Raw genomic sequence first — 17,546 nt, 5'->3', positions numbered from 1 at the left:
TGTTTTTATGTGTAGAACACAATATTGAAGTGGTTGGTTGCTTGGATTCAGCGTTGCAGTGTGGTAAGTAGCATATAACATGAAAGAAAACCTTGCAATCTCCCATGTGGTGAAATCCATTTAGCAAACCCACGCTCAGATCACATGGAGATCAGCTGAGCACTTTCTGGACCCGCCACTCTACAAGGCGCATTGTGTGACTTTCTGTGACTCTGCCGGGAGAAATTGTTTTTGATTTGTGAAAGCGACTGTCAAATGTCTGAAGCAGCGGGCGCTGTGGAGTGGTGTTTCCTCGAATGGCTCTTTTTGACTGGTTGCGTTAGGCTCAGTAGGCTTGATGTGGTCTTAAACAGCATTGTCCCTCTCTGCTGGACCCTACTGGGGTCTCGGCAGAGGGGGGTTACCAGTAGCTGGACACAATCACAATCTACCCACTCACTCCTTCGCTGCTGAAAGCCACAGCGTACAGGTCGTTTCTCACCGACAGACATTTTTGCACCTGTAAGACATCAGGTGAAGCTACTTCATACTTCACTATTGGCCAACTGAAAACATATGCAAAGGTGAAATCGGTGATAATGGGCAGCTTTTTTTAATGACAATATAAAGGATGCCACACTGTTTTGGACCTATAACAACACAAAATAGATCATGACAAACATATCAGAGCACAGGGTGATTCTAGTGTGTTTTCAGGACATCTATCGTAACCCACTTCAATGTGAATTAGAAGTGTTCCGAATCTCTCTTATTATATTTATTTCAGAGACGTTACTCATGTTGCTGTCACCTTCAATTTAACTCGACTGAACAGGCTGCCCAAGGAGCCCAACAGAAGACAGATTCATCATGTTACAATATAGTAGAGAAACATCCTTTGTAGTCCTTAACTCTCACTTTCGTTTTCTCTCTCTTTCACTCTCTATCCCTTGCTCTCTCTTTTCTTCCTCTCTTTCAGCCCTGAGTCCTTGGATCTCTATTTTCTCCCACCCGGGCGTGAGAGACTACTCTCAACTGACCCTTGACCTGACCAGGAATGAGCTGATAGTGGGGGCAAGGTAAGAATGCATTCCTTCATTTATCTCTTGTTCATTTATCACTTAAGCAAAACACTCTGCCTGGCCCTGCACTTTGCTGCTGCTGAGAAGTCCTCACTGTCTATCATAGACCATGTTCAAATAAATTCACAAGTGGTAATCATGTTTTAAAGGGGGTCTGAACTTCCTGATTTAACCTTGGTTCAATTATCCTCATCAGGAAATGAGACTGAGAACCAGATTTGGGCCATGGAGGCGTGTTTTGATGTGGGTGTTCGAACATGGAAAGTGTTTGTACTTTCACTCTGCCAAAACAGCACACAGTTAGTTACTCACCCTTCTAGATAACTTGAAACAGTCTAACCAGGTCTTGTGTCTGGAGCTAGCCTGGACTAGCTAACAAGCTAGCCAACTTCTTTCTCCAATTAGCCGGTTGGTGTGGGACAGTGGCCAAGTTCTTTTAGTTCTCATTAAATGCTGTCAATATTTGTTTATGAATTTCTACAATTTATAGTTGGTTTGAGATTTGTAACTCATTGAAGGTTGGAGCTATTGACTTTAAATTATTGTCACGTGTACATTGTGTAATTTACTGATGATCTCTAACTAGCCTCATAGGGATATCAAATGTCAAACCAAATTGACCCTGGGTATGGAGCGAGTTAGCTGCCAAAAGGTTGAACACACGTATCGTTAAGATTGTAAGAAAATCCATACGTAAATTGTTAGATCATAAGAAAAGCCATGTGTGAAACGTAAAAATGAAATTTCACCTGTGAACATACAAACACCATTTTCTTATTATAGATTAACATTTTAGGCTTGAACAAATCTTGTTACAATTCTGACGTACAATAATACCTTTCAGAGTTTTAGCAGTTTCATATCAACAAAAAACATACACCAAACTGCCTGTGAGGAGTGCTATGTGAACAAGCGTACCACAGTATAAAAAAACTGAAGTCAGGGAAACAGGAAAGAGGTATCCTGCACATTAAGTCTCCATTCTCTATTAGTCCTCAGTTGAGTTTACTTCACATTTAGGTAGCTAATGTAATGGATTTGTTTGGCAGCATAAGTCTAGATGGCACTAGCTGTATTATGCCTACAACAGTGAAGTTTCAGTCCGCTATGTGTATCTCTAAAGCATGGGCATACATCTGGGTGACGTGGACATCCCCATGCATGCACCTTATCAAAATATGACAGATTTAATACTGCACCATCCCATTCTCTGGGCTCTGTCTGCAATCATAACCAGTAGTATCTACCTGTCACACCCTGGCCTTAGTTATCTTTGTTTTCATTAGTATTTTAGTTAGGTCAGGGTGTGACATGGGTTAGTATGTGTTTTTGTATTGTCTAGTGTGGTTTGTATGGTTGAGGGGGTTTCATAGAGTAGATGGGGTTGTGTTCAGTATAGGTGTTTAGAATTGTCTATGGTTGAGTGTAGTTGTTTAGGAAAGTCTATGGTTGCCTGATTTGGTTCTCAATCAGAGACAGCTGGTTATTGTTGTCTCTGATTGGGAGCCATATTTAAGGTAGCCATAGGCTTTAGGTATTTTGTGGGTAATTGTCTATGTAGAACGTTTTGTTGCTTGTCTGTGCACTTACGTTATTTAGCTTCACGATCGTTTGTTGTTTTGTATAGTTTGTGTAAGTGTTTCGTTTCGTGTTCATCTTCGTCGTTCAAATAAAAGAAGATGTATTCATATTCCGCTGCGCCTTGGTCCGTCTCTCCACACGATCGTGACACTACCAGGAATAATGAATCATAACCAGTAGTATCTACGAGGAATAATGAATCATAACCAGTAGTATCTACCAGGAATAATGAATCATAACCAGTAGTATCTACAGGAATAATGATTCATAACCAGTAATATCTACCAGGAATAATGATTCATAACCAGTAATATCTACCAGGAATAATGAATCATAGCCAGTAGTATCTACCAGGAATAATGAATCATAACCAGTAGTATCTACCAGGGAATAATGAAACATAACCAGTAGTATCTACCAGGAATAATGAAACATAACCAGTAGTATCTACCAGGAATAATGAATCATAACCAGTAGTATCTACCAGGAATAATGAATCATAACCAGTAGTATTCTACCAGGAATAATGAAACATAACCAGTAGTATCTACCAGGATAATGAATCATAACCAGTAGTATCTACCAGGAATAATGAATCATAGCCAGTAGTATCTACCAGGAATAATGAAACATAACCAGTAGTATCTACCAGGAATAATGAAACATTACCAGTAATATATATCAGGAATAATGAAACATAACCAGTAGTATCTACCAGGAATAATGAACATTACCAGTAGTATCTACCGGGAATAATGAAACATAACCAGTAGTATCTACCAGGAATAATGAAACATAACCAGTAGTATCTACCAGGAATAATGAATCATACCAGTAGTATCTACCAGGAATAATGAATCATAGCCAGTAGTATCTACCAGGAATAATGAATCATAGCCAGTAGTATCTACCAGGAATAATGAATCATAACCAGTAGTATCTACCAGGAATAATGAATCATACCAGTAGTATCTACAGGAATAATGAATCATAACCAGTAGTATCTACCAGGATAATGAATCATAACCAGTAGTATCTACCAGGAATAATGAATCATAGCAGTAGTATCTACCAGGAATAATGAAAACATAACCAGTAGTATCTACCAGGAATAATGAATCATAACCAGTAGTATCTACGAGGAAATAATGAATCATAACCAGTAGATTCTACCAGGAATAATGAATCATAGCCAGTAGTATCTACCAGGAATAATGAAACATAACCAGTAGTATCTACCAGGAATAATGAATCATAGCAGTAGTATCTACCAGGAATAATGAATCATAACCAGTAGTATCTACCAGGAATAATGAAACATAACCAGTAGTATCTACCAGGAATAATGAATCATAACCAGTAGTATCTACCAGGAATAATGAATCATAACCAGTAGTATCTACCAGGAATAATGATTCATACTAGTAGTATCTACCAGGAATAATGGTTCATAACCAGTAGTATCTACCAGGAATAATGAAACATAACCAGTAGTATCTACCCAGGAATAATGAATCATAACCAGTAGTATCTACCAGGAATAATGAATCATAACCAGTAGTATCTACCAGGAATAATGAATCATAACCAGTAGTATCTACCAGGAATAATGAATCATAGCCAGTAGTATCTACCAGGAATAATGAATCATAACCAGTAGTATCTACCAGGAATAATGAATCATACCAGTAGTATCTACCAGGAATAATGAATCATAGCCAGTAGTATCTACCAGGAATAATTCATCATAACCAGTAGTATCTACCAGGAATAATGAGTCATAACCAGTAATATCTACCAGGATAATGAATCATAACCAGTAGTATCTACCAGGAATAATGAATCAATAACCAGTAATATCTACCAGGAATAATGAATCATAACCAGTAGTATCTACCAGGAATAATGAAACATTACCAATAGTATCTACAGGAATAATGAATCATAACCAGTAGTAATCTACCAGGAAATAGAATAATGAGTCATAACCAGTAATATCTACCAGGAATAATGAGTCATAACCAGTAGTATCTACCAGTAATAATGAATCATAACAAGTAGTATATGGAATGATAAGAGATGTTTGGTGAATCTATGAATTATGTTTGACCACTGGAGTCACTCAAAAAATAATAATATTGGATATTTTATTAAATCACTAAATCTTGCCGAAGCATATTCTGCATGAGCGGTTAATATGAATTTAAACACATTTTTCATGATTTATATGAAACATATGGACTTTGAAATGAACAAGTGAGAGGTTAAATGTAGGCTAAGTCTGGCATAAGCTCATTCCCACACTAACAATACCTCTGTTGCAGTGGTCTTACTGTAGGTAGTCTCTGTATAGGCTATTCCTTCCAGCGCGACACTGCTGCCCAGTTGAAGAGCTTGTGATCTCCATGCAGCACCATACGCCTTTGGAAAAGCATCCCTCAGCCTCAGAAGATGCCCTTCTGGAGGCATGCAGCCACAGAGTCATTATACCCTAATGTAGGCCTATTTGCGTACTAACCAAATGAAGTCCACAGCATGCATGATGCGTGCAACTCATCATTCCAACATATTTTAACATTTAATTCATCCTTCATTCAATTTAGTCAGTCAGTATGTCATCCATTCAGTCATTTGTCTGAGTTGCAGTAGGAACTAAATCAAAGAGAATAGAACAGTCTTACCCATTTGTTTATTGAAATCCATGTGTGTATTCAAAATGATCAAGTTCTTTAGCCTATCACTTTAATAATTCAATGTTTAATTTAGTCCAATCCAAATAAAAATAGCCCTTCAACTTTAGTGTGATGGTGTCTTGCAGAATAATTTTTGAACTCTATTTGCGTTTTAAAATAGGGGTCCCTTTAAAAAAAGACCTTAGCTCACAGGCCTCAAAATATAGCCCTCTGAATAAATGTTAAACTAAATAGTTGAAGAGGCACATGCAGTGGCAATTCTTTCTATTTAGTTTAATACAATATATTGATGCAAAGCGTTAAAAACACAGTCGAGGTGCTGTTTTTTAGGGGGGGGGACCGATTTTGCCTAATGATTTGTCATCTCACACACAATTTCTCTGTGCTTCACATCGGAGTGCTGCTGCAGGCTCTTTGCATGTCTTGACCAATCAGATTAAACGGAAAATTAGAGTTTGAGCGGTACAGGCACAAAGCTCATGGCGCGCTCTCCATTTTCATAAGGTATTTATTTAGTAAGCGTGATAACACATCACTCTCAACAGACACAAGCAAAAACTCATTCATAAATGTAGTATCCTATACACCTAAACCTTAGCGATCTGATATGCTGTATTGCGTGGAAACAAGACTATTTTTCAGTCTGGTCAACTGTAGTCTAGCCTACTATGTGTGTCTCTGGTCAGGGTAAACAAAGCGGTGTGTATTTATAGACGATTGTTTGTGGTAAAATATTAATGGGATCAAATTTGGTTTATATTTAAACTTGGGCTGACTAGGCTACCCAAATTATGAACTGGAATTCATCAATAAACCCAATGGCTGACAGTCTGTACATTTTTCATTAGGTCTATGGTTGCATAGGGCAGGACTACATAAAACAAGCTCAGCCCTGTGAGTTTTTTATTGTCCAATCATGTTGCTTTCTCTGTGTCTGTGTAGGAAACTTCCCTAGTCCTTGGTAGCCTAGCATTTAGAGCACAAGGTCGTTGGTTTGAATACCAGAGCCGACAAGGTGAAAAAACTGTCCATGTGCCTTTGAGCAAGGCACTTAACCCTAATTTGCTCCAATACAATTCATATGAACAATCCCTTACGGAAAAAAACACATGATTTCACGTAACACCATTTATTTTTGAAACACTTCACATGTGATGATGTGGACTTTAACATGAGAAATAATGTGAAACCATTTTGTTTTTGGAACACTTCACACGTGTGAAGCAAACAAAATTGAGTTATGATACACACAGTGCTTTTAACTTTTAGTGTTATCAACTTACATATTTGACTCACTTTAACATACATGATGTTAACTGAAGGTACAAACACTAGGAGCACCTTCTTAATATGGAGTTGCACCCTCTTTTGCCTTCAGAAGAGCCACAATTTGTCGGGGCATGGACTGTACAAGGTGTCGAAAGCATTCCGAAGGGATTATGGCCCATTTAGACTCCAATGCTTCCCACGGTTGTGTGAAGTTGGCTGGATGTTCTTTGGGTGGTGGACCATTCTTCATACACATGCAAAACTGTTGAGCGTGAAAAACCCAGCAATGTTGCAGTTCTAAACATACTTAAGCCGGTGCGCCTGGCACCTACTACCATATCCCGTTCAAAGGCACTTTAATATTTTGTCTTGCTCATTCACCCTCTGAATGGCACATATACACAATCCATGTCTCAATGCCTAAAAATCCTTTAACCTGTCTCCTCCCCTTCATCTACATTGATTTGACGTGGATTTAACAAGTGACGTCAATAAGGGATCATAGCTTTCACCTAGTCAGTCTAAGTCATGGAAAAAGCATATGTTCCTAATGTTTTGTACACTGTGTTAGTTTATTTATGCAGTCATTATTATTCAACATGTCCTTATCTGTGATTTGAACTCACAACCTCCTGGTTCATGGCAGGTTCATGGCATTCTGATCTTCCTTTTACGCCACCATGTCTGTATCATTAAATCATTTCACCTGTATTCCTACACGTTGAACTTTAAAGTATATCTCAGCCTTGTTAAAAATACACTCAAGAAAATGTAATGTGAAGTGTTCCAAAAACACATGATTTCACATGCGAAATGTCACATGTCAAGTCTTACAAAAACACGCTATCATATGTGCAATTCATGTAGTTTTTCCGTAAGGGACTACACGGTTGCAGAGTTTACATCCTCGCCAAGGCCATGATTTATTTTTTTAACCATGTGACCTGATTAGAAAAAATCTGGTCCCATCATAGCCCATATTAAACCTTTTAACAACAGATGAATCACTTCATATTGTGTAAGGTCCAGAGGTTTACCTGGTTAGGTTACCAGATTAGGAAAAACTACGGGCCCCAGTTTTCTTTTCCCGCCAAGCCACTCTGGGAACTGTGGTGCCATTTCTGACTCACTGGAACAGAAAAGACACAACTGCCGTGTAAACGAAGTGTTTATTAACTGTTTGTTTTAACTGTTATTTCCTCTCTGTCATTTTTACACAGAAACTTCCTCTTCAGATTGAGTCTCAACAACGTGTCTCTCATCCAGGTAAAATAAGTCCACCTCCTCTCTTCTCTTGCTGCTGTGTGTGTGTGTTGTCCAGTTACATATAATCTGATAATCTGAACTAATCAGTTATTCCAGCAAGAATATTGTAATCAGATTGGATACTTTTGAAAAACTCTGATTACTTTTCAATTCCAAAAGGATGTTTGTGTAAAAGTACATTATGACATAATTTCTGTTTTCTCAAAGACATTCAGTTCAGCCTTGGAAAAAAGGTGCCAGTTTTAAATTAATTGCACTCGAAAGAGTCTGACCACATGTCAGTCCACTATGATGACACACCAAATGCGTTTGGTGGATCCTTTTTGTCGTCGTCTTATGCCTCTTAAAGGGTAACTCTCAACCCCAATTTCCACCTTTGCCCTTACCCCTTCAAATTTTCAAAACATGCATTCAGGTGAGAAGTAGTGGTTGGGGGGAATTGCTAATAAATATTCATTTTGGGGGTGGGTAAAGGTAGTTGTACCTGATTCTAAAAGTTTCTCACTAAAATATACCAGGAGTCCTGGCACGCTCTGATAATAAAATTATGTGCATCATAAGCAAATATGGCTCTGGACATTTAGCTCACAGTGGTAAGGCACTTAGTTGCTGACATCTATTGCCACTTGCGGTGTAAATTTGAATCCCCCATGGGACGCAAAATAAATGTGGACTCACATTTATTGCGGTATTGTGTTGGGAAGAAAAGTGCAATCATCACCTTGGAAATGAAGATTAATTCAATCCAACTCCCATTGCAGTATTTACACAGTAGCTATTTTTCTAATGGTCAAATTAACTCATAGATTGGTCTTGGGTACTGTATAAAAACCTACAACTATTACCAGGGCGTCCCCTCTCACAGGCATGCTTTCACTTTTCAGAATTAGAAGTGTATGGCAGGTGATAAATAATGTAAATAAAGGATTTGAAAAGAAATATATATCTGCCTGAGGCCTCCCGAGTGGCACAGTGGTCTAAGGCACTGCATTGCTGTGCCACTAGAGATTCTGGGTTCGAGTCCAGGCTCTGTTGCACCTGGCCGCAACTGGGACACCAGTTGGCGCACAATTGGCCCAGCGTCATCCGGATTAGGGGAGGGTTTGGCTGGCAGGGATGTCCTTGTCCCATTGTGCACTAGCGACTCCTGTGGTGGGCCGGGCGCAGTCCACACTGACACGTTTGCCAGGTGTACGGTGTTTCCTCTGACACACTGGTGTGGCTGGCTTCTGGGTTAAGTGGGCATTGTCTCAAGAAGCAGTGCGGCTTAGTTGGGTTGTGTTTCAGAGGACGCATGGCTCTTGACCTTTGCCTCTCCTGAGTCTGTACGGGAGTTGCAGCGATCAGACAAGACTGTAACTACCAATTGGATACCACGAAAAAGGGGTTATTTTTTTATTTAAAAAAAATCTCTATATATCTGCCCAATGTGGTATTAGAACTCACAAATATGAGCCAACTGTCTTAGCATACTGCACCACCAATCAGTCATAGCAGTTGGGGAAAAATACAATGTCTTGACATTTCTTGTTACGATGGATGTAGCTACGAATATAACCATATAATCCTCATAGCCTACATTTAGTTTTCTTCATAAAGATATAGATGTCTGTGAAACGGTAAGCAAAAACGTTGAATTAAGTCATATGCGGAAATGTGCCTAACTGCCTTTTTGAATTTAGTCAAGGAAGCATCATGCAAAATGTATTGGTACACTCCACTTACCAAGGCCATTGCCAAATAAAGCACGCTGTCACCTGCTTTTATATTGAGGCTTGAGGTGGTACCACCCAGCACATCTAGAAGGGAATGTATTTCATACTGAACCCCTTCCTTGAGGTGGTACCACCCAGCAAGTGTTTTCATACTGAACCCTTCCTTGAGGTGGTACACCCAGCACATCTAGAAGGGATGTACTTCATACTGAACCTTTCTTGAGGTGGTACCACCCAGCACATATAGAAGGGAGTGTATTTCATACTGAACCCTTCTTTGAGGTGGTACCACCCAGCACATCTCGAGAGGAGTGTATTTCATAACGAACCCCTCTTGAGGTGGTACCACCCAGCACATTCTAGAAAGCAGTGTTTTCATACTGAACCCCTTCCTTGAGGTGGTACCACCCAGCACATCTAGAAGGGAGTGTATTTCATACTGAACCCCTTCCTTGAGGTGGTACCACCCAGCACATCTAGAAGGGAGTGTACTTCATACTGAACCCTTCCTTGAGGTGGTAACACACCAGACATCTAGAAGGGAGTGTACTTCAACTGAACCCTTCTGAGGTGGTACACCAAGCACATTAGAAGGGAGTGTACTTTCATACTGAACCCCTTCCTTGAGGTGGTACCCCAGCACTCTAGAAGGGAGTGTACTTCTATACTGAACCTTTCCTTGAGGTGGTACCAACCCAGCACATCTAGAAGGAGTGTATTATACTGAACCCCTTCCTTGAGGTGGTACCACCCAGCACATCTAGAAGGGAGTGTACTTCATACTGAACCTTCCTTGAGGTGGTACCACCCAGCACATCTAGAAGGGAGTGTATTTCATACTGAACCCCTTCCTTGAGGTGGTACCACCCAGCACATCTAGAAGGGAGTGTACTTCATACTGAACCCTTCCTTGAGGTGGTACCACCACCAGCACATCTAGAAGGGAGTGTACTTCATACTGACCCTTCCTTGAGGTGGTACACACCCAGCACATCTAGAAGGGAGTTACTTCATACTAGAACCCCTTCCTTGAGGTGGTACCACCAAGCACATCTAGAAGGGAGTGTATTTCATACTGAACCCTTCCTTGAGGTGGTACCACCCAGCACATTAGAAGGGAGTGTACTTCATACTGAAGCCCTTCCTTGAGGTGGTACCACCCAGCACATCTAGAAGGGAGTGTATTTCATACTGAACCCTTCCTTGAGGTGGCTCACCCAGCACATCTGAGATAGGGAGTGTATTTCATACTGAACCCCTTCCTTGAGGTGGTACCACCAACGCAATCTAGAAGGGAGTGTATTTCATAACGAACCCTTCTTTGGTACGACACAGCACATCTAGAAGAGGAGTGTACTTCATAACGATCCTTCCTTGAGGTGGTACCACCAGCACATCCTTCTTAGAATGAGTGTACTTCATAACGAACCCCTTCTTGAGGTGGTAACACCAGCACATCTAGAAGGGAGTGTATTTCAATAACGAATCCCTTCTTGAGGTGGTACCACGCAGACATCTAGAAGGGGTGTACTTATCAATACGAACCCCCTCCTTGAGGTGGTACCACCCAGCACATCTGAAGGGAGTGTACTTCATACTGAACCCCTTCCTTGAGGTGGTATCACCCAGCAAATCTAGAAGGGAGTGTACTTCATACTGACCCCTTCCTTGAGGTGGTACCACCCGCACATCTAGAAGGGAGTGTATTTCATATCGAACCCTCCCTTAAGTTGGTACAACCAGCACATCTAGAAGGGATTGTATTTCATAACGAAACCTTCCTTGAGGTGGTACCACCCAGCACATCTAGAAGGGAGTGTACTTCATACTAACCCTTCCTTGAGGTGGTACCACCAGCACATCTAGAAAGGAGTGTACTTCATAACGAACCCCTTCCTTGGGTGGTACCACCCAGCACATCTAGAAGGGAGTGTACTTCATACTGAACCCCTTCCTTGAGGTGGTACACCCAGCACATCTAGAAGGGAGTGTATTTCATACTGAACCCCTTCCTTGATGTGGTACCACCCAGCACATTAGAAGAGAGTGTATTCAATAACGAACCCCTTCTTGAGGTGGTACCACCAGCACACTCTAGAAGGGAGTGTATTCATACTGAACCCCTTCCTTGAGGTGGTACACCAGCACATCTAGAAGGGAGTGTATTTCATACTGAACCCCTTCCTTTGAGGTGGTACACCAGCACATCTGGAAAGGGAGTGTATTTTCATAAGAACCCCTTCCTTGAGGTGGTACCACCCAGCACATCTAGAAGGGAGTGTACTTCATACTGAACCCTTCCTTGAGGTGGTACCACCCAGCACATCTAGAAGGAGTGTACTTCATACTGAACCTCTTCTTGAGGGTGGTACACCCAGCACACTAGAAGGGAGTGTACTTCTATACTGAACCCCTTCCTTGAGGTGGTACCACCAGCAATCTAGAAGGGAGTGTATTTCATACTGACCCCTTCCTTTGAGTGTACCACCAGCACATCTAGAAGGGATGCGTATTTCTACTGACCCTTCCTTGAGTGGTACCACCCAGCACATCTAGAAAGGGATGTATTTCAATACTGAAGCCCCTTCCTTGAGGTGGTTACGCCCAGCAACATCTAGAAGGGAAATGTATTTCATACTGAACCCTTCCTTGAGGTGGTACACCCAGCACATCTAGAAGGGGTGTATTTCATACTGAACCCTTCCTTGAGGTGGTACACCCAGCACATCTAGAAGGGATGTATTTCATACTGGAACCCCTTCCTTGAGGTGGTACCATCCACGCACATCTAGTAAGGGAAGTGTATTTCATACTGAACCCCTTCCTTGAGGTGGTACCACCAGCACATCTCGAAGGGAGTGTTTATTAATCGAATACTGACCCTTCCTTGAGGTGGTACCACCAGCACATCTAGAAGGGAGTGTACTTCATACTACCCCTTCCTTGAGGTGGTACCACCCAGCACATCTAGAAGGGAGTGTACTTTCATAAACCCCTTCCTTGAGGTGGTACCACCCAGCACATCTAGAAGGGAGTGTACTTCATAACGAAACCCTTCCTTGAGGTGGTACCCCCAGCACATCTAGAAGGGAGTGTACTTCATAACGAACCCCTTCCTTGAGGTGGTACACAGCACATCTAGAAGGGAGTGTATTTCATACGAACCCTTTCCTTAGAGGTGGTACCACCAGCACATCTAGAAGGGAGTGTACTTCATAACGAACGCCTTCCTTGAGGTGGTACCACCCAGCACATCTAGAAGGGAGTGTATTTCATACGAACCCCTTCCTTTGAGGTGGTACCACCCAGCACATCTAGAAGGGAGTGTACTTCATATCGAACCCTCCTTGAGGTGGTTACACCCAGCACATCTAGAAGGGAGTGTATTCATACGAACCCCTTCCTTGAGGTGGGTACCACCCAGCACATCTAGAGGGAGTGTACTTCATAACGAACCCCTTCCTTGAGGTGGTACCACCCAGCACATCTAGAAGGGAGTGTACTTCATAACGAACCCTTCCTTGGGGTGTACCACCCAGCACATCTAGAAGGGAGTGTACTTCATAGAACCCCTTCCTTGAGGTGGTACCACCAGCACATCTAGAAGGGAGTGTACTTCATAACGAACCCTTCCTTGAGGTGGTACACCCAGCACATCTAGAGGGTGTACTTCATACTGAACCCTTCCTTTGAGGTGGTACACCCAGCACATCTAGAAGGGAGTGTACTTCATTACTGAACCCCTTCCTTGAGGTGTACCACCCAGCAATCTAGAAGGGAGTGTATTCATACGAACCCTTCCTTGAGGTGGTACCACCCAGCACATCTAGAAGGGAGTGTCTTCATACATGAACCCCTTCCTTGAGGTGGTACCACCAGCACATCTAGAAGGGAGTGATACTTCATACGAACCCTTCCTGAGGTGGTAACACCAGCACAAATCTAGGAAAGGGAGTGGTATTTTTCATACCTGAACCTTCCCCTTCCTTGAGGTGGTACCACCCAGCACATCTAGAAGGGAGTGTACTTCATAACGAACCCCTTCCTTGAGATGACAGATGTACCTTCTCAAGGTGCCTCTACATCACCATTTCAATGGTGGAGTTGAACCGCTAGGGGTAAAAACAGTTAGATTTACTACTAAAAGAACAATATATCACCCTGGCAATGAACTGTCAAAATGAAGACCAGAATTAATGTGTTTCACTATAACTAAGCCTAAAACATCCTGGTTTTCGATTAAAACAACTTTTCATGAAAGTTACTCTTTAAGGGGAAAGTAATCTGATTACGTTACTGATTTTGGGTAATCTCAAAATTACGTTACTGATGACCATTTTAGACACGTAACTGTAATGGATTACATTTAGAAAGTAGCCTACCGAACCCTGTCAGTGGTCTTTAACAAACCACACTTATCTGTCTGCAGCCAGCGCTCCTCTCTTCCGCTGGGCTCCCAGACCTGCTCTCATTCTCTCCTTCTCCGCCTCTCTCCTCCTCTCTCTACTCCTCTGTTCTGCCGCTCCTCTCGTTAACTTTCCTGGCAGCAGTTGGCTTGCTGCTATTGATTCTGTGGTTTTGGGACTGGAGTGTTTTCAACTCCTAGGATGGTGGTGGGGTGGTGAAAGAGTGAGTGTTTGGTGTGATATCTATATGGAGGTAGCTACTGTTACAGGGGTCTACTGTGGGATTACAGTGCATTAGGTAGAGAAGGCTCGTGGTGGTGTGGGACCTGTTTTTAGTATTCCAGCCCTGGAGATTGTACATCACAACCCACAGTTTTTATGCAAGTTAAGTTATACTCGGGGTGGCAGGGTAGCCTCGTGGTTAGAGCATTGGGCCAGTAACTGAAAGGTTGCTAGATCGAACCCCTGAGCTGACAAGGCAAAAATCTGTTGCTCTGCCCCTGAACAAGGCAGTTAACCCACTGTTCCCCCGGTGGGATGTGGGATGGTGGGATATTTTTGTGTTGGTAAAATTAATTATGCTAGAAATGGCGGTGGAAGCATTTTTATGCTCAAATATTGATATAGTAACCATCATCGAAGTAAACTTGGAGTCACGCGGTATGATATGTGGTCCTCCCACTACGACTCGGGAAACCATGCAGTTTATTAGGCTACGGATTAAATCAATTATGATGACCTTCACAGGGTGATGAAAGTGCACGGCCGGTCTTGATGCTCCTTTCCAATAATATTGGGGGTTTGATACTGGTGACATGATGATTGATGCTTGACTGCCATTGACAAACACAAATATTTGCGCTCTTATCAATAATAATCTCATGTAGACAAGCCTACCTGCACTGTGTCTGTGAGCTGTTAGCTAATGAGCATGTACCCAGACCAGAGCCAAGACTATTGTAATAGTTCCAAAAGTGTCCAACCCCGTCCATCTGGCACTCCAGCAAGACTCAATCAAACACTCAAAGTCCTTGAAAGAACACAAATACTATTTGAAACCAGGTATGACTAAATCACATTTATTTATAAAGCCCTTACATCAGCTGATGTCACAAAGTGCTGTACAGAAACCCAGCCTAAAACCCCAAACAGCAAGCAATGCAGGTGTAGAAGCATGGTGGCTAGGAAAAACTCCCTAGAAAGCCAGGACCTAGGAAGAAACCTAGAGAGGAACCAGGCTATGAGGGGTGGCCAGTCCCCTTCTGGCTGTGCCGGGTGGAGATTATAACAGAACATGGCCAAGATGTTCAAATGTTCATAGATGACCAGCCGGGTCAAATAATAATAATCACAGTGGTTGTCGAGGGTGCAACAGGTCAGCACCTCAGAAGTAAATGTCAGTTGGCTTTTCATAGCCGATCATTCAGAGTATCTCTACCGCTCCTGCTGTCTCTAGAGAGTTGAAACAGGAGGGGTCGGGAGACACTGTGGGCCCCATCCGACGGTACCCCCGGACAGGGCCAGTGGAGAGAGGGGAACCGGCCAGGCAGAGACAGCAAGGGCAGTTTGTTGTTCCAGTGCCTTTCTGTTCACCTTCACACTCCTGGGCCAGACTACACTCAATCATAGGGCCTACTGAAGAGAGGAGTCTTCACATGGGTAGGCAGACCATTCCATAAAAATGTAGCTCTATAAGAGAAAGCCCTGCCTCCAGCTGTTTGCTGGAGTCTTGTGACCGTAGCGTACGTGTAGGTATGTACGGCAGGACCAAATCGGAAGATAGGTAGGAGCAAGCCCATGTAATGCTTTGTAGGTTAGCAGTAAAACCTTGAAATCAGCCCTTGCCTCTTACATCAGCTGATGTAAGAGGCTAGCAGACTGTCCTTGAAACAGTCTTGATATGTTCGTCAAAAGAGAGATCAGGGTCCAGAGTAACGCCGAGGTCCTTCACAGTTTCATTTGAGACGACTGTACAACCATCAAGGTTAATTGTCAGATTCAACAGAAGATCTCTTTGTTTCTTGGGACCTAGAACAAGCATCTCTGTTTTGTCCAAGTTTAAAAGTAGAACATTTGCAGCCATCCAGTACCTTATGTTTGAAACACAGGCTTCTAGCGAGGGCAATTTTGGGGCTTCACCATGTTTCATCGAAATGTACAGCTGTGTGTCATCCGCATAGCAGTGAAAGTTAACATTATGTTTCCGAATAACATCACCAAGAGGTAAAATATATAGTGAAAACGGAACCTTGAGGAACACCGAAATGTACAGTTGATTTGTCAGAGGACAAACCATCCACAGAGACAAACTGATATCTTTCCGACAGATAAGATCTAAACCAGGCCAGAACTTGTCCGTGTAGACCAATTTGGGTTTCCAATCTCTCCAAAAGAATGTGGTGATCGATGGTATCAAATGCAGCACTAAGGTCTAGGAGCACGAGGACAGATGCAGAGCCTCGGTCTGACGCCATTAAAAGGTCATTCACCAACTTCACAAGTGCAGTCTCAGTGCTATGATGGGGTCTAAAACCAGACTGAAGCGTTTTGTATACATTGTTTGTCTTCAGGAAGGCAGTGAGCTTTTTCAAAAAAAATTGAGAGGAATGGGAGAATCGATATAGGCCGATAGTTTTTAAAATATTTTCTGGGTCAAGGTTTGGCTTTTTCAAGAGACGCTTTATTACTGCCACCTTTAGTGAGTATGGTACACATCCGGTGGATAGAGAGACGTTTATTATGTTCAACATAGGAGGGCCAAGCATAGGAAGCAGCTCTTTCAGTAGTTTAGTTGGAATAGGGTCCAGTATGCAGCTTGAAGGTTTAGAGGCCATGATTGTTTTCATCAATGTGTCAAGAGATATAGTACTTAAAAACAAATGCACATATAAGGGAGAGGTTGAGTGAAATGAGTGAATGCTGTATGTTGGTCTGATTCTACAGCACTACGGCCTGTTTCTCTGCACTGAGAAGGATGGATGAATGAAAGCATGTCACCACACACAGACTTAGGCTTCTATGACAAAGTGCTCTTTCAGCACAGTCACAACAGAGTGACATAATATGTGAGCAGCTGCCACCAGTGTGCCAATGTCAATGTTTCCCCACTGGGCAAAAACAGGTTGAATCAACGTTGTTTCCACATTTCAACTAAATAAATCAATGTGATGACATTGAATCAAGGTGGAAAACTGATTGGATTAGCAAAAAGACATCAACGTAAGGACATTTAGTATTTTTTTCACCCAACTTCGAACCTAAATCCAATGACATGGTCATTTTTTGTTGTTGATTTCAAGTTGAATTCACGTTAGTTGACAACTCAACCAACTGTAAATCAAAACTAGACGTTGAACTGACATCTGTGCCCAGTGGTCCTTTGTTTTTGGTGCTCTTGTTGTCTTTTTTTTGTCTGTGGAAGAGGACTGGGGTTGGTGAGTTTCGCACACTGTTTCTGTACTCTGTAAAATGGTTTTGGCAGTCCTGAAATGAACCATGTCTTTCAACATCTGTATGCCCGCGTGCACACACACACCCTTTATTGTATTGTCTTGA

The 17,546-nt window shown here is 42.2% G+C and overlaps 1 protein-coding gene across 1 annotated transcript in view; it reads left to right on the top strand.

The window, feature by feature from the left end:
* The first annotated feature begins 849 nt into the window (after positions 1 to 849).
* sema5ba (sema domain, seven thrombospondin repeats (type 1 and type 1-like), transmembrane domain (TM) and short cytoplasmic domain, (semaphorin) 5Ba) overlaps positions 850 to 17,546 on the top strand; it is a 182,563-nt gene continuing 165,866 nt past the window's right edge. Inside the window, 2 exon segments of the mRNA XM_070437637.1 lie at positions 850 to 1,058; positions 7,825 to 7,870. Coding sequence (XP_070293738.1) covers positions 850 to 1,058; positions 7,825 to 7,870 — 255 coding nt within the window.

This window comes from Salvelinus sp. IW2-2015, linkage group LG36 (assembly GCF_002910315.2).
Source record: "Salvelinus sp. IW2-2015 linkage group LG36, ASM291031v2, whole genome shotgun sequence".
In the NCBI taxonomy this organism is placed as follows: Eukaryota; Metazoa; Chordata; class Actinopteri; order Salmoniformes; family Salmonidae; genus Salvelinus; species Salvelinus sp. IW2-2015.
This window is presented reverse-complemented; position numbering and strand designations above follow the sequence as displayed.